This window comes from Oreochromis niloticus, linkage group LG20 (assembly GCF_001858045.2).
Source record: "Oreochromis niloticus isolate F11D_XX linkage group LG20, O_niloticus_UMD_NMBU, whole genome shotgun sequence".
Taxonomy (NCBI): domain Eukaryota; kingdom Metazoa; phylum Chordata; class Actinopteri; order Cichliformes; family Cichlidae; genus Oreochromis; species Oreochromis niloticus.
The window spans coordinates 7,844,043-7,863,218 of record NC_031984.2 but is presented as its reverse complement, the minus strand read 5'-3'; the positions used below and the strand labels follow the sequence as shown (position 1 = coordinate 7,863,218).

General features: G+C 40.2%; 1 protein-coding gene across 1 annotated transcript in view; it reads left to right on the top strand.

Annotated features, from left to right (window-relative positions):
* Positions 1-19,176, top strand: part of LOC100703679 (formin-like protein 13) — a 55,264-nt gene that overhangs the window by 9,320 nt on the left and 26,768 nt on the right. The window contains exons 9-11 of the mRNA XM_003439052.5: positions 5,527-5,638; positions 8,290-8,380; positions 18,483-18,569. Coding sequence (XP_003439100.3) covers positions 5,527-5,638; positions 8,290-8,380; positions 18,483-18,569 — 290 coding nt within the window. The remainder of the gene's footprint in view (positions 1-5,526; positions 5,639-8,289; positions 8,381-18,482; positions 18,570-19,176) is intronic.

Here is a 19,176-nt window from a genome sequence, read left to right as displayed (position 1 = left end):
GAACCTCCTGTTCCACCACGTCATGAAGTGCTCTATCAGGCTGAGATCTGGTGACTGTAGAGAGCATTTGAATGCAGTGAACTCACTGCCATGCTCAAGAAACCAGTTTGATGATATCTAAGCTTGGTGATGTGTATCATCGTGCTGGAAGCAGACATTGGAAGATAGGTACATGTTACCATAAAGGAATGAGCATGATCAGCAGCATTCCTAGTGTGGTGGTTAAACATTTCTTGGTTGGTACTAAAGAGTCCAGAGTGTGCTAAGAAAATGTCTCACACACTATTGCACTGCCACTAACAGTCTGACTGTCAATCCTATAATCTAGTAATTGGAAGGTTGGTGGTTCGATCCCTGACTGCTTCAGTCTGCATGCTTAAGTATCCATGGGCGAGATACGGAGAGCACATCCACTGGAGTGTGAAAATTAGAAAGAAAGCACTTAGGTGTAGAAAAAAAGGTGCTTGTGAATGAGAGATGTTAGATTCAATATAAGAACTGGTCCATGGATCCAAGATTTCCTGTTGTTTACACCAAATTCAAACCTTCCCAGGCATCTTATTTTGTCCAGTTTAGGTGAGTCTATGTTAACTGTAACCTCTGTTTCCTGTTCTTAGCCGACTGGTGTGGTCTTGTGCTGTTGTAGACCATCTGCTTCAAGGTTTGATGTGTTGTTTGTGCAAGGATGCTCTTCTGCATATTTATGTTGTAGCGAGTGGTTATTTTAGTTACTGTTGCCTTTTCATCAGCTCGAAGCACTCTGGCCATTTTCCTCTGACCTCTAGCAGGAACAAGGTATTTTCTTCTTGATAACTGCTGCACACTGGATATTTTCTCCTTTTCAGACTATTCTCTGTAAAGATAGAGATGGTGGTGTAAACATCGCTGTAGGTTAGCATTTTTTGAAATACCAACAGCTATGCCATATTTAAAGTCACTTAAATTGCCTTTTATCCCCATTTTGAAGCTCAGTTTGAACTTCAACAGGTCGTCTGGGCTAAATGCATTTAGTTGCTGATTTTGCAAAATTTTAACCTTTATAAAATTCTAAAGGGTGACTTAAAAAAATCACCATTTTCTATTTGGTAAACGAAATGTAAGAATAGATGTGTTTATGTAACTGCAAAACATTATTTTTGTGCTGTAACTTTGGCTTCAGTTTTATGACTTTGCTTTGGCTTTATCTCACAACACTGGATGTTGTGGCTCATCTGTAAATAGTATTTTATGGTCGCAGTGGGCCACGGTGGAGCCAAATTTGACACTTTGGATCTATATCAATGCATTTAAATTCTTGTATTGTGTAAGCCTTACATCTGAACTGCAGTGATATATGAGTAACATAAAATGATAATACCAAAGAAAGAGCATCGTGAGAAGTAATGGTTAATTACCTTTGCTGCACTGCTGCATTTTGTATCTGACTTTGAGGCAAATTTTAAACACCGAGTTTTGTTTTTGTAATTTAGAACAGACTTAGTCCAGAGGTGATTTCTGCCTGTTTAAAAACACATGATCTCCACCCAGATACATAAAACGGAATAATTTGGGAATCAGACTTCTCTTTCTTTCTGTCCCTCTCTATCCCATCGCACCCGTTCCTGCCACCCCCAACACACATGCACACATAAGCAACATGCCCCTCCCGCTCTTGTTTGCATGTTTATCACCAAAACCTGCCTAAATTCATGCTGTTTATTCGTCTCATATCTCATTCTTCGCCACACTATTTATTCATCTGATCCCATTAAACCGGGAGCCAGTGTGCATGCAAAGTCTCACTTTCTTTTTACAAAGCCAGGAACACCTCACCTCAGTAGACAGTGAGACTCCACCTCAATATAATAACATCCCAGATATGTGATCAATAATTAATTAACAAACCCAGAAGTGATAATTAGCATTAGACATACATTGGCTCCCTTACTGTATCCACAGTGCCTTTAAAAACAGTATGGTGTTTGCAGTTACGCACTGAGGCAGATGGAACTAGACAGCTTGAGCAGGTGGTTGTGTTACTATTGTTTTGTGTTTTTGAGGGGTTTAATATGGTAATCAGCACGATCCTTATGGGCAAGCCGGAACATCAGCTGCATCAAGCGTGCATAGAACAATGCTGCATTGATCTGTGTACTTGCGCACTGCATTTAAGTACTCTACAGAAACTCAGTGGACCCTTCACAGCAAGATTGCAGCTCATATTGATTTTTTTTTTTTTGCATTCTTTTGAAAAATATCTTTAGAGCAGATGAAGGACGCTGATACAAGGTTTGTCTGTGAATGTGTGTTAGGAATTTCTGAATGCTAATAGCCGTGACTCCTCTCTGCATGCCACCACAATGTTTAAATAAATTATAAAAGATTCTGAATGTTATCATACAGAATGGTTTATTCCCAGGTCAAGTGTTGTTTTTGATGTGAAAGATGGACCCACAGCTTTCAATACTCTTTGTAGTGTGTTGCCCAGTTGCTCCTGGGCCCCATCAAGAGCCTTCAGCTTTCAGACCTCTCCTCTGTAGAACCAGCTCCCAGTATGGTACTGGGAGACAGACACCCTCTCTAGCCTTAAAGCTTTCAGGTCTAGATCAGGTGACTCAGAATCCTCCCTTATTTATGCTGCAATGTGTTTGTGTACCACTCTGTATTTAATTGTTAGTTGTTAGTAAATGGCTCTCTTCCACAGTGTGTCTGTGTGTCTTGGGGCAAGTGACCTCCTTCTTCCTGTTAAAAAGGAGTTCTTCCTTCCCATTATCTCTTGCTCACAAGGAGTTGCCACTGTATTATAGTAGGTTATTTTCCTTACACTATAAACCACCTTGAGGTGACTATTGTTGTGATTTGGCACTATATAAATAAAGCTGAATTGAACTGAATCCATTGGCTTGAGGGATTGTTGGCTGAATGGTAAAAATAATGTGAAACTGCTTTGTTTTGCTTCAAGTGAATATTTGTTCAAAAATAATATTAACTATAAACAATAAAGCTACCAGATAACTGGTGAGATAATAGAAGAGGAGTAAAAAGTGCCATATGAAATGGGGTAGAAGCAGAAAGTAGCATTAAATGGAGATGCTCCAAGTACCTCAAAATTGTACTGAAGTAATGTGATAGAGCTATACAGTTCCATAATTAGATGAGATCCATTGCAGATTTGTATGATCAAAGTGCAGTTCTGTTTAGATTGTGTGTCCGACTCATATGGTTATTTACCTTGAGAGCCCCACTGCATGCTGCCTATTTAATGACTGAAAATGTCGCACTCCTAATTAAAAGTACACCTGTGGCTTCATGCACCCGATGGGATACGCTCTCCATCTCCATACTCTAATTTGCCAGGGCATTGCCCGGTTTGTCTGAGTGCCAGCCAACAAAGGGCTTAATTTGCACTTGTGTGTGTGTGTGTGTGTGTTTCAGGCTAGATGAGACAGCCTAACCCTTACTCACGAGGAGACTAGTAGTTCTTCAAAATTGTTTTGGATGTTTGATGTTATGATTCGTCCTCTGTTGGTCCTGGTAAGGGAATTACTGTCTCAAGTCTTTAATGTCAAGGATTTAGAGACGTGATGATTACAGCTTTGTACCTCAGTGCTCCTCATTTAACATGATGAGCCCATTTTTAATCAGTTTGATGGTTTAGATTCAGCAGTTCAACTACTACTTCGGACTGCAAATGTTGAAAGTCACCCTTTTTATGGACAGTTGTTTAGAGTTACATAAGACTGACACTAGTTGCATCGTATGCCTGCAAGCAGCGGTCTAGCTTATCCTACGACTGGCTACATGCTGGAGGCAGTTGAATAGCTAGCCTAGCTGTCTATAAGAATAGCAAGGGGGGCTTTTCAACTTTTCAATTATTGCTTTAATTAAAATTTTTTTTAACATTTTGTTTTGTGGACTTGGAGAAGGCATTCAAACGTGTCCCTCGGGCGGTCCTGTGGGGGGTGCTACAGGAGTATGGGGTGTCTGGCCCTTTGCTACGGGCCATTCAATCCTTATACAACCGTTGCAAAAGCTTGGTCCGCATAGCTCCGCCAGGGCTGCCCTTTGTCACTGATTCTGTTCCTAATTTTTATGGACAGAATTTCTAGGCGTAGCCAAGTGGTGGAAGGCTTTCACTTGGGTGGTCTCAGTATCTCACCTCTGCTTTTCGCGGATGATGTGGTTCTGTTGGCTTCATTGGGTGATGGCCTCCAGCTCGCCTTGGAACGGTTCGCAGCTGAGTGTGAAGCGGTGGGAATGGGAATCAGCACCTCCAAATCTGAGGCAATGGTCCTCAGCCGGAAAAGGGTGGAGTGCCCACTCCGGGTCAGGGACGAGTTCTTGCCCCAAGTGGAGGAGTTTAAGTATCTCGGGGTAATGTTCACGAGTGACGGGAGAAGGGAGCGAGAGATCGACAGACGGATTGGTACCGGTCTGTTGTGGTGAAGAGAGAGCTGAGTGTAAAAGCAAAGCTCTGAATTTACCGGTCGATCTACGTCCCTACCCTTACCTATGGTCACGAGTTTTGGGTAGTGATCAAAAGAACGAGATCACAGATACAAGCGGCAGAAATGAGCTTCCTCCGAAGGGTGGCTGGCCTCTCCCTCAGAGATATGCTGCTCCTTCACATCGAAAGGAGCCAGTTGAGGTGGTTCGGGCATCTGACAAGGATGCTTCCTGGGCGCCTCCTGGGTGAGGTGTTCCGGGCATGTCCCACCGGAGGAGGCCCCGGGGCAGACCCAGGACATGCTGAAGAGATTATATCTCTCGGCTGGCCTGGGAACGCCTTGGTGTTCCCCCGGACAAGCTGGATGAGGTGGCTGGGGAGAGGGATGTCTGGGCTTCTCTGTTTAGGCTGCTGCCCCCACGACCCGGCCCCAGGTAAGTGGAAGAAGATGGATGGATGGACATATTAAAAGAGCAAAATACAATCCACTATTAAGTGAATGTTAGAGGTAGAGGTGTGTGCACATTTTAGAACAAGCCATTATACTAAAGATAAACTGCTGTTGCAGTTTCATATACCAGCAGCCAAACATAAGAGTGGTATCGATCTTTTCTACCGTTGAGAGAAAATGTGTGAACAGATTTCTCAGACGATCAAACTATTCGGTCAACATGTCTTAAACAGCAAGTTCAGCACTCAGAATCGAGGCTTTCTGTTACTTAGCCTCATAACATATTGAATTAAAATTGCCAAATCAGAGCCCGTGTGTCAGACCGGCTTAAGTGAGTGTATTTTATAGAATTCACTGTTCATATTACATACATGTCTAAACGCTGATGCTCATAATGAAGTCTTCTCACAGCTACTGAATTATGCAGAGGCATTTCCTATAAAAAAAATCACATCAGCTTTGACTTGATAGAATGCAAATTTGTGCATTTCCCTTAGGCATTTGGAAGAAAGTAATTAAGCAAAGGACCCTTTGTCTTCAGAATGCTTTTTGAGTCATTTCATCGCAGGATAAGAGGACTATCTGTCAAGAGAAAAGCTTTCATGTACCATTGAGTGTGTTGACTTTTTCTAATCTATTGTTCTCCTAGACATTTTCCTCAAAAGTTTTCCGGTGCAACCGGGAGAGCTGAAGGACAAACTGTTCATCATTAATGAGAAAGATGGAGGCCTGTCTGATGAGCACATCACCTCTCTGAGGAGGTATGACTTGGTGCCAAAAAAACGCTGATTTGTATTCACTCCTTATAGTGTCACAACTGAAGCTGAGAGGTGAACATCTTTTTGTGCCCAAGTCCGTGGGCGGTTGATGTGTGTTTTCATTGGCAGAGGTAAAGCCTTTGGAAACTAGATGCTAAACAAATCATCAACGGGGATGTGGGTCCATGTTACTGCCAGGACAATGTGAAACAGGGGAAACCGCTACCAATTCATGTGAGGAAGACACACGGCAGTATTCACTGTGTTTTAATACTAAAGAGCAGATGCCAGAACCTTTTACTAGAGCAGCTCACTAATAAAAGTTTTATCTCGGGTTATTTGCAGAGATGGAAACTATTGACATGCCCTCAGGAATAAAACACAGCAAGTGGGTAAAATGCTTCCTGATTCTTACCTGCAGTTTACTTAGTGACTCTGTGTGCTGACCTCCTGGAAGGCAAAACTGATCTAATGTACTGTGGGGACGGCTTTATATATTCTGTGAAAACATAATATATATTTTAATGCTTGGTGGCGTCGTCCTGAGGAATACAATCTTGAAAGAACCACTCCCAACAGGTGCTGCAATATTGATGACCGGTGCTACTCCGGTGGCACATAGGCGGACTGGTGAGAAGGCGAACGTCTATGGTTTGAGGTCAGAACTCACAGGAATGACAGAAGTAGGAAGCCCAGTTTAAGACGAGAGAGAGGTTCAAATTCAGTGCAAGCGAATAAATGGCTCTTCCCATCAACGTCTCGCTGCTTTATAGAAGCTGACGAGGAGCATCAGCGTTACTTGGCTTTTAATCACTCGTCTTTCCCCGGGCTACTAGAAATCAGTCTAATGGCATCGCTTCATGGGGACAAGCAAGGAAACATGTGATGAGATACCTGAACAAAAGTACACATGACAATAAAAGAAAATGTAACATAAAATTTTAAAGTCAGTCTAAAGGTCTAAATGTATGTATCCTTTTCTGATGCTTAAACAACGACTGATATTAGAGATCGCTGGACTTGATATGTTTTTACCTTTTTGACATGGCGACACGTCATATTCAACTGTTTACTCTTTTTTTTAAGTTAATAAGTTAAAATAATTCTCAGGTTCATACAGTATTAATATTCTCAGTCAAAAGTCGCTCTAAAGTTCACACACTGGCCATACTAAGACATATCTCTATCAAAATAAAAACAAAAGACTGTAAATATGTACAGCTGACACAGTGTTGTTAACCAGTAGAAAATAAATTCATAGCTCCACATACAGCATACTGTTTGAGGATGGGCGCTTTTTCCCCTTAGCAATAAAATATTCACTGTGGCACAGAAAAAGATATCAGTTCTGGAATGAAAATTTCTGCTTTTGATTGTTGCCAAGGTTTTCTTCATTCTTGATTTGTTTTTTTTTTTATTTTTCCATGTTCTATGATTTTTTTTGGTTCATTTTTAATAAGAAAACTATAAACTCTGTTATTTGTTTGATGAACTGTCACCACTCCTACCTAATGCTTGCACTGGGAACTATATACGCATTAGGTGGACATATTGCAGCTCCACGTGTGGACGATATAAGGGTGTATTTGGTGACAGCACCATATCAACTTAGAAAAAACATCTGCCTCTGTTCAGTTTATATATAATTTCTGATTGCTGTCAGTGGCCAGAAAAGTCCATTTCTGAAAATTTATTGACCTTGGACAATGAACAAATTACTAAATAAATTGACTTAATCTTCATTAATTACACTTGCCTGTCAGATTTAACCACATAGCTTATCTTTTATCTGCAGTTCCTGAACACATTATGACTAAAAGACACAAGGCACATAAAAAGCAAACAAATCAAACATCAAATTTTGTAAAGGAATGTACGTGATATGAATGTAGGTGAGAAAAATGTGTAACATTGATTTAAAAAGAGAGGCATAAAAGCCTAACAAGACTAACTGTCCCAGAGGATGACACACACATACAGGCAAATATGAAAAAAGGGAAATGAACATAGACATCTCATATGACATATGGCATATAAGCCCAGAGGCAAAAAATAAATACATAAAAAAGAAATCAGACATCACATCGGCGCCGTTGTTTTTCCAGCAGCAGCAGATTTCTACAGGATGTTGCAGCAAGTCTCCCAAATCAGCTGGAACTTATTTTCCAACCACGTAGGAAAGAAAAGACTGATTGGCAAATTCACATAAAATTGAAGGACCCAGACTATTACAGCCCTCTAAACGGGCTCCGTATTTATCCACCAGATGAATATTAATGACTAAATAAGCATCGAGTTTTAAGAATATATTTAGGTATTACTGATTACAAATTAAACTCTAAAGACTCGGCTAATCTGAGGTATCAGGACTATGTGAGTGTGGTTTGATTAGACCGGACAGACAGAGAGCAGACAAGTGATTGATTAAAGCTCAAAAGAGTATGAAATCACCTTTTCAGAACTAAGCCTCAGGGGACAAAGGGGGGAAATAGCAGGACAATGATATACTCAAAAAATGTTTCAAACTGTTGTTTGGCAAGAAATGGTATGTTCACTGTGAAGCCATGTGATTTGGTATTTTAACAGGTAAATAGCATCACCTGTGGTGAACAGCAAACATTTTCTTCTTATTTATTTATTGTTTTATGTTTAAGGTATGTCCCCACCATAGAAGATGTGGAAATGTACAAATCCTACAAAGGACCTGTAGCTGAACAGCATATTGTGGACCAGTACATGATGGAGGTACAATTTTCAGTTACATGTATCATCTTCATATGCAATTAAAAATTAGGTATACAAGCTCATAACATACAAGCTCGCTAACATAAAACAACAGAAAGGGTTACAATAAGCTGCAGGCCTAAAACATCAGTGCTCAATAAAATAAACTTGCAAGTTGTAGCTGAGCAATTCACACACTGCATTTTAAATTGTACAAATTTTACCACTAAATTCATTACAAACCAGTTTTTGACATCATGCATTGACACTAAGCGTGACATTGTAGTTGCACCGAATGCAGTCTTATTTTACAAGTTGCACTTAAAATTTAATGAGAAACATGGGCTTGTGCTTCATTGACGGCCTTCTTCATCCTCGGTGGAGACTGCAGTCATCAAACTCCTTTCGAGGCGCAGCCTGTTTCATTGCTTTGTAGAAATCCTCACACACACACTCGCACATGTGGATCATTTCTTTCTCTGTTTTCTGCTCTAATGCTGCAACGTTTCAACGACACATTTCTGATTTCTTGATTTTTTTTTGCCTTTGGTTAAATGGCTAAAAATGAATTTCCACTCACAGGGAATGGAAATGGATAACAAACAACTGCATCAAAAACAGGAATACAGTTGAAAATATAATATAGTTTATAACAGTTTATTTTTTTAAGTTTGCACTTCCTTGAACTAATTATAATTTATTACTTTAGGAACCAATAATTGGTCATTTAAAAACATGATATTCCAATATAGTGGCATGATGGTTAGCACTGTTGCCTCACAGCAAGAAGGTCCTGAGTTTAGGTCTCCTCGTGTTTGTGTGGGTTCTGTCCAGGTACTCTGGCTTCCTCTCACAATCCAACGACATGTAGGTAGTGGGGTTAGGTTAACTGGTATGGCCTGTATTTGTATTTGTATAGCGCTTTACTTAGTCCCTAAGAACCCCAGAGTGCTTTACACTACATTCAGTCATCCACCCATTCACACACTGGTGATGGCAAGCTACATTGTAGCCACAGTTGCCCTGGGGCGCACTGACAGGCTGGCGGACTCTGGCGCCACCAGGCCCTCTGACCACCACCAGTAGGCAACGGGTGAAGTCTCTTGCCCAAGGACACAACGACTGAGACTGTCCGAACCGGGGCTTGAACTGGCAACCTTCCGATTACAAGACGAACTGCCAACTCTTGAGCCACGATCGCCCCCCTAACTGGTTACCAGAATGGTTTTCTGTCTATGTCTGTTAGCCCTGCGAAAGACTGGCAACCTGTCCAGGGCGTACCCTGCCTCTCGCCCTAAGACAGCTGGGATAGGCTCCAGCCCACTTACGACCCTGACAAGGAGAAGAGGACGGATGGATATTCCAATATATTGACAAATGAGACATAAACTGATTTTTCTCACATTTGTTATCTGAAGGGTGTTTCTCTCATCTTTACTTTACTTTTAAAATGTATTAGTCCTTGTTGCTAATACTAATAGATCACCAAATAGCCAATATGCCAATTAACGAATACCTTGCGCTTACTTGCTTGGTGTACCAGCACCACTTTTTGCTACCATCCTGACCACTTCTCAAGTAGTACAAGGTTGGAAAATAGTAAAGCAAGTATCTGATCAGCGACCACGTCAGTACCAACTTTCAGAAGTATCACTGAAAAAACTGTAGTGTTTTTCTGTGCATGCAATCCCTCCAAGTAGGGAATGCTATTGCACACACAGAAACATGCTGTGGAGCACACTGAAATGGAGCATTAAAGTTGATGGTGGGAGTGTCATTTCTCACTGAGCCTTCTCCCCTTTCCTGTGAACTTTACCTTAATGTGACCCCCCCATGCTGGGAGACTTGCTCTTGGTGCCCTGTACCTTAGCAGTGCTCTGGCCAACCGTGACGGGCAGCATCTGATGACTCTGTCTTTTATATTCTGTGTTGGAATAGCAGCCATACTACAGTTACAAAAAGAAGGATTGGTTATGCTGGGTTTTTTAAAAAACTTACTGCAGTTTGTCTTTTCGATGCCCAAAGAAATGCAAAGAAAAACATGACTTTTATTTAACCCAGTTTGAACTGGGATAGTCTAAAGCACTGATTTAGAGAATGATACAGGAGGGTGTTGGTTATCCCAGCTGGTTACTGGGTAACCAGTTTATCACAGACCAAATCAGACAGAACGAAAACCATTCACACTCAGATTTACACCTACAGCGATTTTAAAATCACCGCAAAACCAGTGAATGTCTTTATACTGCGCCCACGCGGGCGGAAGAACGTGCAAACTGTAAACAAAAAAGGCAGCAGGATGAAAACCAGAATATTCCTGCATAACATAACAGTTAACTAACCACTGCACTAATTCTACCCTACAAGAATTACAATTACAAGAATTTAAATAGCAAATTTCAGATCTCACGATTAAATCAGCATCCAGTGCATGCTCATTTAGCACTTTGCTGAGGAGAACTTGTTGAGTCACCTGCCTTCTCAGTCACACACCACGGCTGTCATGGCAGGCATCATCTGGTTATCACTTTCCAGCAAGGTTGGCAGTGATATGGTGGCTCAAGGTTGCAGCAGGGTTAGCAGATGAACAGCCAGAGCAGCCCACACTGCCACACAGGAATATTTGACAGTGTTTTTTAAAAAATGGGATTTCGTATGTAAGCCTGGGTTGAGTGGCAACACCTTCGCAAGCCTCATGTACTTCTGAAGGCTCTGAAGGCTCAAACCTCCAGCAGAATACAGACAGGCTGGATTCTACTAAATAAATGAGAAAATCAGTTATATTTATTATTGTCAACTAACAGGTATTCAAACTAAAATACCATTAACTAATGTTCTGCAGGTTTTATTCATTCCAGACATCCACCCCATAAAATCCATCGATCGATCCATCCATCCAATCTCTTACGCTTATCCAATACAGAGTCATAAGGAAGCTGGAGCCTATCCCACAGGGACAGAGGGTACACTCTGGATAGGCCAAAAGACTGTGGCAGGGTTCACACAGAGAGAAAAGCTATCATTCGCTCTCGCATTCACACCTTTAGCCAATTCAGAATCACTGGTGAACCTAACCTAAGGCCAGAGTACCCACAGAGAACCCACGCAGACACAGGGAGAACATGCAAACTCCACACAGAAAGGCCCCAGCACCTTCTTTCTGTGAGCCAAACCAATCTAAAACACCGTGCCATCCTAGCACAATTTGAAGATGTTTTCTATGCAAGACATGGGATAGTCAGTATTTATGCTTTTGCACCACACCTTGTACACACTTTACAACATGTGTGGTCTTCTGGTGCTTTATTGTATTTTGAAACTGAACATTATGTTGGAGCCTTCAAGCAACTGTTTAATTATTCTCTGTTTACGGAGTATCAATAAAACTACTTATTGGATACAGCTGGAAGCAACAGTTTGGGAACCCCTGAGCTAATTTGCTCAATTTGTTGATTTCTGAAGTGAAAAGAAAATTCAAGCCCTGCAGCAAGCAGACATTAAAATGGAATACTCTTTGCACTGCTGTTATTTTATCTGTGAAACTTCAAAAGATCAGTAATTTTGGTGCATACAACAGTCACCTTTTGAAGCCAGTCTTTCTGTACTGAATTAGGAATTCCTCTTACCTTTCTTGAATAGCTCATGATGGATTAACAGTATGTAGGATTTTGAAGTATGCAGTGTCTTGAGTGACTGCAGGACATTTGCATTCAGAATGCACTGGTATTTAGTGAAATCCATTCTTTCCTTTATCCCTGCATTACTTCTTGTGCTACAGGCTGCTTGAAGCAGAATTTTCTACCCAGACATTTTTCCTCATCAGAAACTGTTTAGTTTCATTTTTCTACAAACATAACATTGGCGATTGTGGCCAACCCCCCCAAAACAAAAAAGCAACCCAATCCAACCCCCCCCAGTAACTAACTAAATTCTAACGTCACTTTTTCCTCAGGCATTGACTTTTGTGATTAGTGTGTGAGTAAGATTTCCCACTGAAAACTCTTTCATACACAAGCTGTTTGTTCATCAGTGCTGCACTGTGAAAAGAGGGCATTAGCACTATTGTGTCAGCATGACTCTTCCACAGCTCCTTTGCAGTCATTGTTCCCAATCATGTATTGACCTCTGTTGTTTCCCTTAACTAACACTTCATAATGGCGCTTTAAACAGCGGAAATAGGCTGCCGCAGAGATGACGTATTTTTGTACGGTAACCTGGAAGTTGGTATCACCTTGGTTCCCATGATAAAATAGTAAATGAGAGTTTTTAATAAATAACAAACAATAAATGAGCTCTTGTGTTAATGACAAAATAAAACGTTCTGTTGGAAAAAAGGTTTTTGATGAAACTTTGTAAAATGTAAATAAGGTACTTTTGGCTGCTCCCTTATTTATTAAGTTGTCGCCACAGTGGATGGATCTGCAGTTTGATTTTATACCCTTCTTGATACTATCCTCCCATTTATTCGGTTTTAGCACTGGCACATGAAGTAAGCCAGCTTATGAAGCTGAGCTTGTTTCTGTGCAGACACAGACGAGAAGACAAAGTAAACTTAAACAAAAGGCGAGTCGTTTATTTTGGCTGATAAAACATGAATACTAAAATAAAGCAAAGGCAACAGGGCGTAAACTAACCTAAAAACTACACTGGGAAAATTAAACTATGATAACTGTGACTGAACTGTGATAACTATGGTGACAGACATGAACATGATTCAACCCAAGAACGTGCAAAAGAACTATGACCAACAAGTACATGAAACATGAACACGACCTGAGCAGAATCATGACATACATACAACTTGAGGTAACGTGGTGGGAGGAAACAGATGATTAAACACAGACTGAATGAAACAGACAGACTAAAGACCCACATGGATGATTAGGGAAGTGGAAACACATGAGGGGAAACAGCTGACACACATGAACCTAATGAGGGGACAGGGGAAGTGAAACTAAATACAATAGACAAAGATTACCAGACTCTTTCAAAATAAAACAGGAAACATGAAGGACGGAGACATAATACTAACTTGACAACATGAACCAACAAGGGAGACTGGAACATAAGGGCTGACGACACGAAAGGATCTAGGTCAACAAAACAAACACTGAGAAACTATGAGCTTTAGGAATAACTAGATGAACATAAAGTAATATCAAAATACAAGAAGACTAAAATCCTAACTAATAACAGCAACAACAAGAACTAAATACATGTTCAATAATAATATAACTCAACAAATACCAAAATGAAGGCAAAATCCTGGGTCACAGACCGGGTATAAACAAACTACACTGTGGTCACATGACTTCAGCATCCCTTAACCTGGTAAGACCCAGGTTAAGGGTCTTAACCAGTTTTTGGAACTGAGATGTTTATTAACCCTTATAACAAAATCCTTTTTTTTTTTTTTTGCTATATCATGTTCTGTATGATATATTTTATTTATATTTATTATATATTTTTTGTATCGCATTTGATAAATTGGGGGTTTATGGCAACTTTTCGTTAACAACGATGTTAATTTTAGTTTAAAAAAAAGAGTTTTGTCCGTAACATTTTGAAATTATGGAAAGGATCATGTTGATGAGATAGAGGTCTCAAAAACTCATGTATCAAATATGATACAAAGGGCATTATACGGTTAAGCTTCTGGGTTGGATATGATGACAAATGTGCCTAGAAACTTGTGCAGTTTCATTTAACAAAACTGCTTTTTTGGCACACCCAACATCTGGTAGAACGACAGAGCTAAGAAGCACAACATCTTTTACAATCCTTACACCTTTTCTAGGATTCAGTTAGTTTAGACCTTCTATCCACTGTTTAGATGTACCCACAGCTGCAAAGTTTTAAGCAAACATTATGAAAGTCTCAATTGTCATCTTACAAAGTAAACTGAGGCCAGAAACAATGTCAGAAAGAGACGGGGAACCTAAAATCTATGGAGAATTTGGAAACAGCAAAGATGGTGGTAGAAAAACATTAATGTAGAAAGTAGATGTCTTTCTGAAAGTGCTGTAACTAAGTTTAAGAATATAATCCACCCACTGTTATCATCTTCAATGGCCTGTACCAACATAGAGCAGAGCAGCTATCTGAACGCTACTCCAACAGAGGTCAATTAAGGTCAGTTAATAATTTTACCTCCTCACTTCGTACGACTCTGGATACTGTAGCTCTGGTGAAAACTAAGGTCTTAAATCCGAAGTACCTGACTCTGTGGTATAATTCTCAAACACGTAGCCTAAAGCAGATAACTCGTAAGCTGGAGAGGAAATGGCGTGTCACAAATTTAGAGGATCATCATTTAGCCTGGAGAAATAGTTTGTTGCTTTATAAGAAAGCCCTCCGCAAAGCCAGAACATCTTACTATTCGTCACTGATTGAAGAAAATAAGAACAACCCCAGGTTTCTCTTCAGCACTGTAGCCAGGCTGACAAAGAGTCAGAGCTCTACTGAGCCAACAATCCCTTTAACGTTAACTAGTAATGACTTCATGAACTTCTTCACAAATAAAATTTTTATCATTGGAGAAAAAATTACCAATAATCATCCCACAGATGTAATATTATCTACAGCTACTTTTAGTACCATCGATGTTAAGTTAGACTCTTTTTCTCCAATTGATCTTTCTGAGTTAACTTCAATAATTAATTCCTCCAAACCATCAACGTGTCTTTTAGACCCCATTCCTACAAAACTGCTCAAAGAAGTCCTGCCATTAATTAATTCTTCAGTCTTAAATATGATCAACCTATCTCTAATAATCGGCTATGTACCACAGGCCTTCAAGGTGGCTGTAGTTAAACCTTTACTTAAAAAGCCATCTCTAGACCCAGCTGTCTTAGCTAATTATAGGCCAATCTCCAACCTTCCTTTCATATCAAAAATCCTTGAAAGAGTAGTTGTCAAACAGCTAACAGATCATCTGCAGAGGAATGGCTTATTTGAAGAGTTTCAGTCAGGTTTCAGAGCTCATCACAGCACAGAAACAGCTTTAGTGAAGGTTACAAATGATCTTCTTATGGCCTCTGACAGTGGACTCATCTCTGTGCTTGTCCTGCTAGACCTCAGTGCAGCGTTCGATACTGTTGACCATAATATCCTATTAGAGTGATTAGAACATGCTGTAGGTATTACAGGTACTGCACTGCAGTGGTTTGTATCATATCTATCTAATAGACTCCAATTTGTTCAAGTAAATGGAGAGTCCTCTTCAGACACTAAGGTCAATTATGGTGTTCCACAGGGTTCAGTGCTAGGACCAATTCTGTTTACATTATACATGCTTCCCTTAGGCAGCATCATTAGAAGACATAGCATAAATTTTCACTGCTATGCAGATGACACGCAGCTCTATCTGTCCATGAAGCCAGGTAACACACACCAATTAGTTAAACTGCAAGAATGTCTTAAAGACATAAAGACCTGGATGGCCGCTAACTTTCTGCTTCTTAATTCAGATAAAACTGAGGTTATTGTACTCGGCCCTGAAAATCTTAGAAATATGGTATCTAACCAGATTCTTACTCTGGATGGCATTACCTTGGCCTCCAGTAACACTGTGAGGAACCTTGGAGTCATTTTTGACCAGGACATGTCCTTCAACGCACATATTAAACAAATATGTAAGACTGCTTTCTTCCATTTGCGCAACATCTCTAAAATTAGAAATATCCTGTCTCAGAGTGATGCTGAAAAACTAGTTCATGCATTTATTACTTCTAGGCTGGACTACTGTAATTCTTTATTATCAGGATGTCCTAAAAACTCGCTGAAAAGCCTTCAGCTGATCCAAAATGCTGCAGCAAGGGTACTGACAGGGACTAGAAAGAGAGAGCATATTTCTCCTGTTTTGGCTTCCCTTCATTGGCTTCCTGTTAAATCCAGAATTGAATTCAAAATCCTGCTCCTCACATACAAGGTCTTAAATAATCAGGCCCCATCTTATCTTAATGACCTTGTAGTACCATATCACCCCATTAGAGCACTTCGCTCTCGCTCTGCAGGCTTACTTGTTGTCCCTAGAGTATTTAAAAGTAGAATGGGAGGCAGAGCCTTCAGTTTTCAGGCCCCTCTTCTGTGGAACCAGCTTCCAGTTTGGATTCGGGAGACAGACACTATCTCTACTTTCAAGATTAGGCTTAAAACTTTCCTTTTTGCTAAAGCATATAGTTAGGGCTGGACCAGGTGACCCTGAATCCTCCCTTAGTTATGCTGCAATAAACGTAGGCTGCCGGGGATTCCCATGATGCATTGAGTTTTTCCTTTCCAGTCACCTTTCTCACTCACTATGTGTTAATAGACCTCTCTGCATCGAATCATATCTGTTATTAATCTCTGTCTCTCTTCCACAGCATGTCTTTCATCCTGTTTTCCTTCTTTCACCCCAACCGGTCGCAGCAGATGGCCCCGCCCCTCCCTGAGCCTGGTTCTGCCGGAGGTTTCTTCCTTTTAAAAAGGAGTTTTTCCTTCCCACTGTCGCTAAAGTGCTTGCTCATAGGGGGTCATATGATTGTTGGGTTTTTCTCTGTATTTATTATTGTGCGATCTACTGTACAATATAAAGCGCCTTGAGGCGACTGTTGTTGTGATTTGGCGCTATATAAATAAAATTAAATTGAATTGAATTAATGGGAAAAAATGCCTTTTAAAACCTTATTTTGGGGCAAAGTCATCAAAGCTTTGAAGTCTTTTTATATCAGATTTGGATTTTGTGACATTTTTATATTTAATTGACCATTTAAATTAAAGGTCATTTAAATATATCTTCAAATAATTGTATAAATGTGTCGAGATGGCTCACAATGGCTTCTTCTAGAACATCTAATGAATTAATAAAGTTGTACAATCGGTCGTCTTTTAGTCGCGATATATACTGTAGTTAGATGGCAAAACGGTGCCTTGTCCACTCTCTTTTATTGTAAATATAGAGTATGTGCACTGTATAATAAAGTGAATTAAAAGTCTGTTTACAGTATATAGTATACAGTTTAAGTGCCCAGCAAACATTTCCATGCTGTAAATACAGCTTTACAGAGCAGCTTGCAAAGCAGCAGAGTCTTGTCTTTGCTGTTGACAGTTGGAAATGGTCTGGTTATCTGCCTTACAGCTCTGAGTAATCACTTCCCTCTCAGGATGCTTGTGGACATAAGAGTGGCATCCTCGAAGCATATTTTCCATTGAGGTAAAATATATTAGGGATGAAGCGTAGGTATTTTTCTTAAAATAAATCAAATCCTACTCATGCTGTCTGTGTTGTCATACTCTTATATATAGCAGTCTGTCTCGCGCTACACTGTATAGGAGGTTTTATCTGGTGTATGTATGAAAGCTGGCTATTTTTCACAAAGCTAAATTGTGCTGTCTCACAGTAGAAAAGTTGCAATGTTTTCGTTTTTATAATCAGATTTGCTGAAGATGAAAGTTTCATCTTGTGAGTTTTAGAAAATGTTGTCAAAATACCTGAAAATCTGACAGTGACAAATAAGCAAACACTTTTTGTTTTTAGCCCAGGGTGATGTCCTTTTACCGGTATTAGATTGACACAGAACCCCTGTAACTGTTAACCTTGCATTTGAAATTTAAAACGTGACAGAAAGTGTGAAAAAATAACAAGCCCAATGCTTTCACGTGTGGAGGATGACACATCCTCCACAACAGGGGAAATTATTACATGGTATAGATTTCTAACACTAATCCTGATACCTATCCTTAACTGTCCGTCAGACCAGGTGCCCTTTGCCTTTTGGGAGATGGTACCTGAGCATCAGCGAGCCAGTCTGACAATGAAGAATGATTTATTAGAGGTTAGCACAGACACAAAGGTCGACTAGGCAGCTCAGCCAATCGTTTCAAAGTGTCAAGCCTTCAGTTTCTCGGTTAAATCAGCCTGTCGACAGGCCTGCAGCTCTCTGCTTTTGCCTGCGGTAATCTCGAATCTGAGAACAAGCCTCAGCCATCCGATGACTGTATCTCCCTCCAGCATCTCCCAGCAGCTCTGCTTTTTAGATAATTCTGAATAATCACATGGAAATAGGCTGTGTGATGATGTGATAATTGCGCTCTCTTCTGTATATCCACAGCTCATTACCCTTACATCTTTTCTCTGCTACAGATGTGCAACATCCCCTACCTGAGCACACAACTCGACCTGTTGTTGACTCTGAGAGAGCTTCCGATCAGCATGAACGACCTGCAGCCCGTGAGTTCACTTGATCACCAGCAGAGTCAAATCAAAAGTCGAATTAGATGTTGAGCTGTTTTTAAAGTCTGCCCCATTTCTACAGGCTGAAAAAGGGTAAAACCACAAGACTGCACAGCACATAATCAAACACCTCCATGCAAATTTATTCTCTAATGCAAATGCTAATGCCCAGATACATCGTAGCTTTAGACATAAATGAAAAGAACATCTGTGCACAAAATACTATTAATACATGAAAGCTTTTCCCCCCTCTTCAGTTTGACTTTTAGGTTTTATGTGGCGGGTGAAGTAGTTTCTATTCTATTTGCTGGAATGTTAAGAGTCTTGGAAACACAAAAGCATGAGAAGCACTTTAAAACACTTCTCTTCATTGACGGAGAAGAAAAGATGGCTCTTAATCAAATCAAGTTTAATTTTTCTGCAGGTGGTGTAAAACCACCAAAGTTTTTTTTTAAAATCCTTATCAAAAAACCCAATGAAAACTCACTTTGGAGTTATCACAAAGGAAGAGATGTGGAAAGATTTATGACTTTTTCTTCTTTCTGCAAACTTCTAGACCCACTTCAAAGACAGTCACTCTTAAATTAATACAGGTAAAATCAAA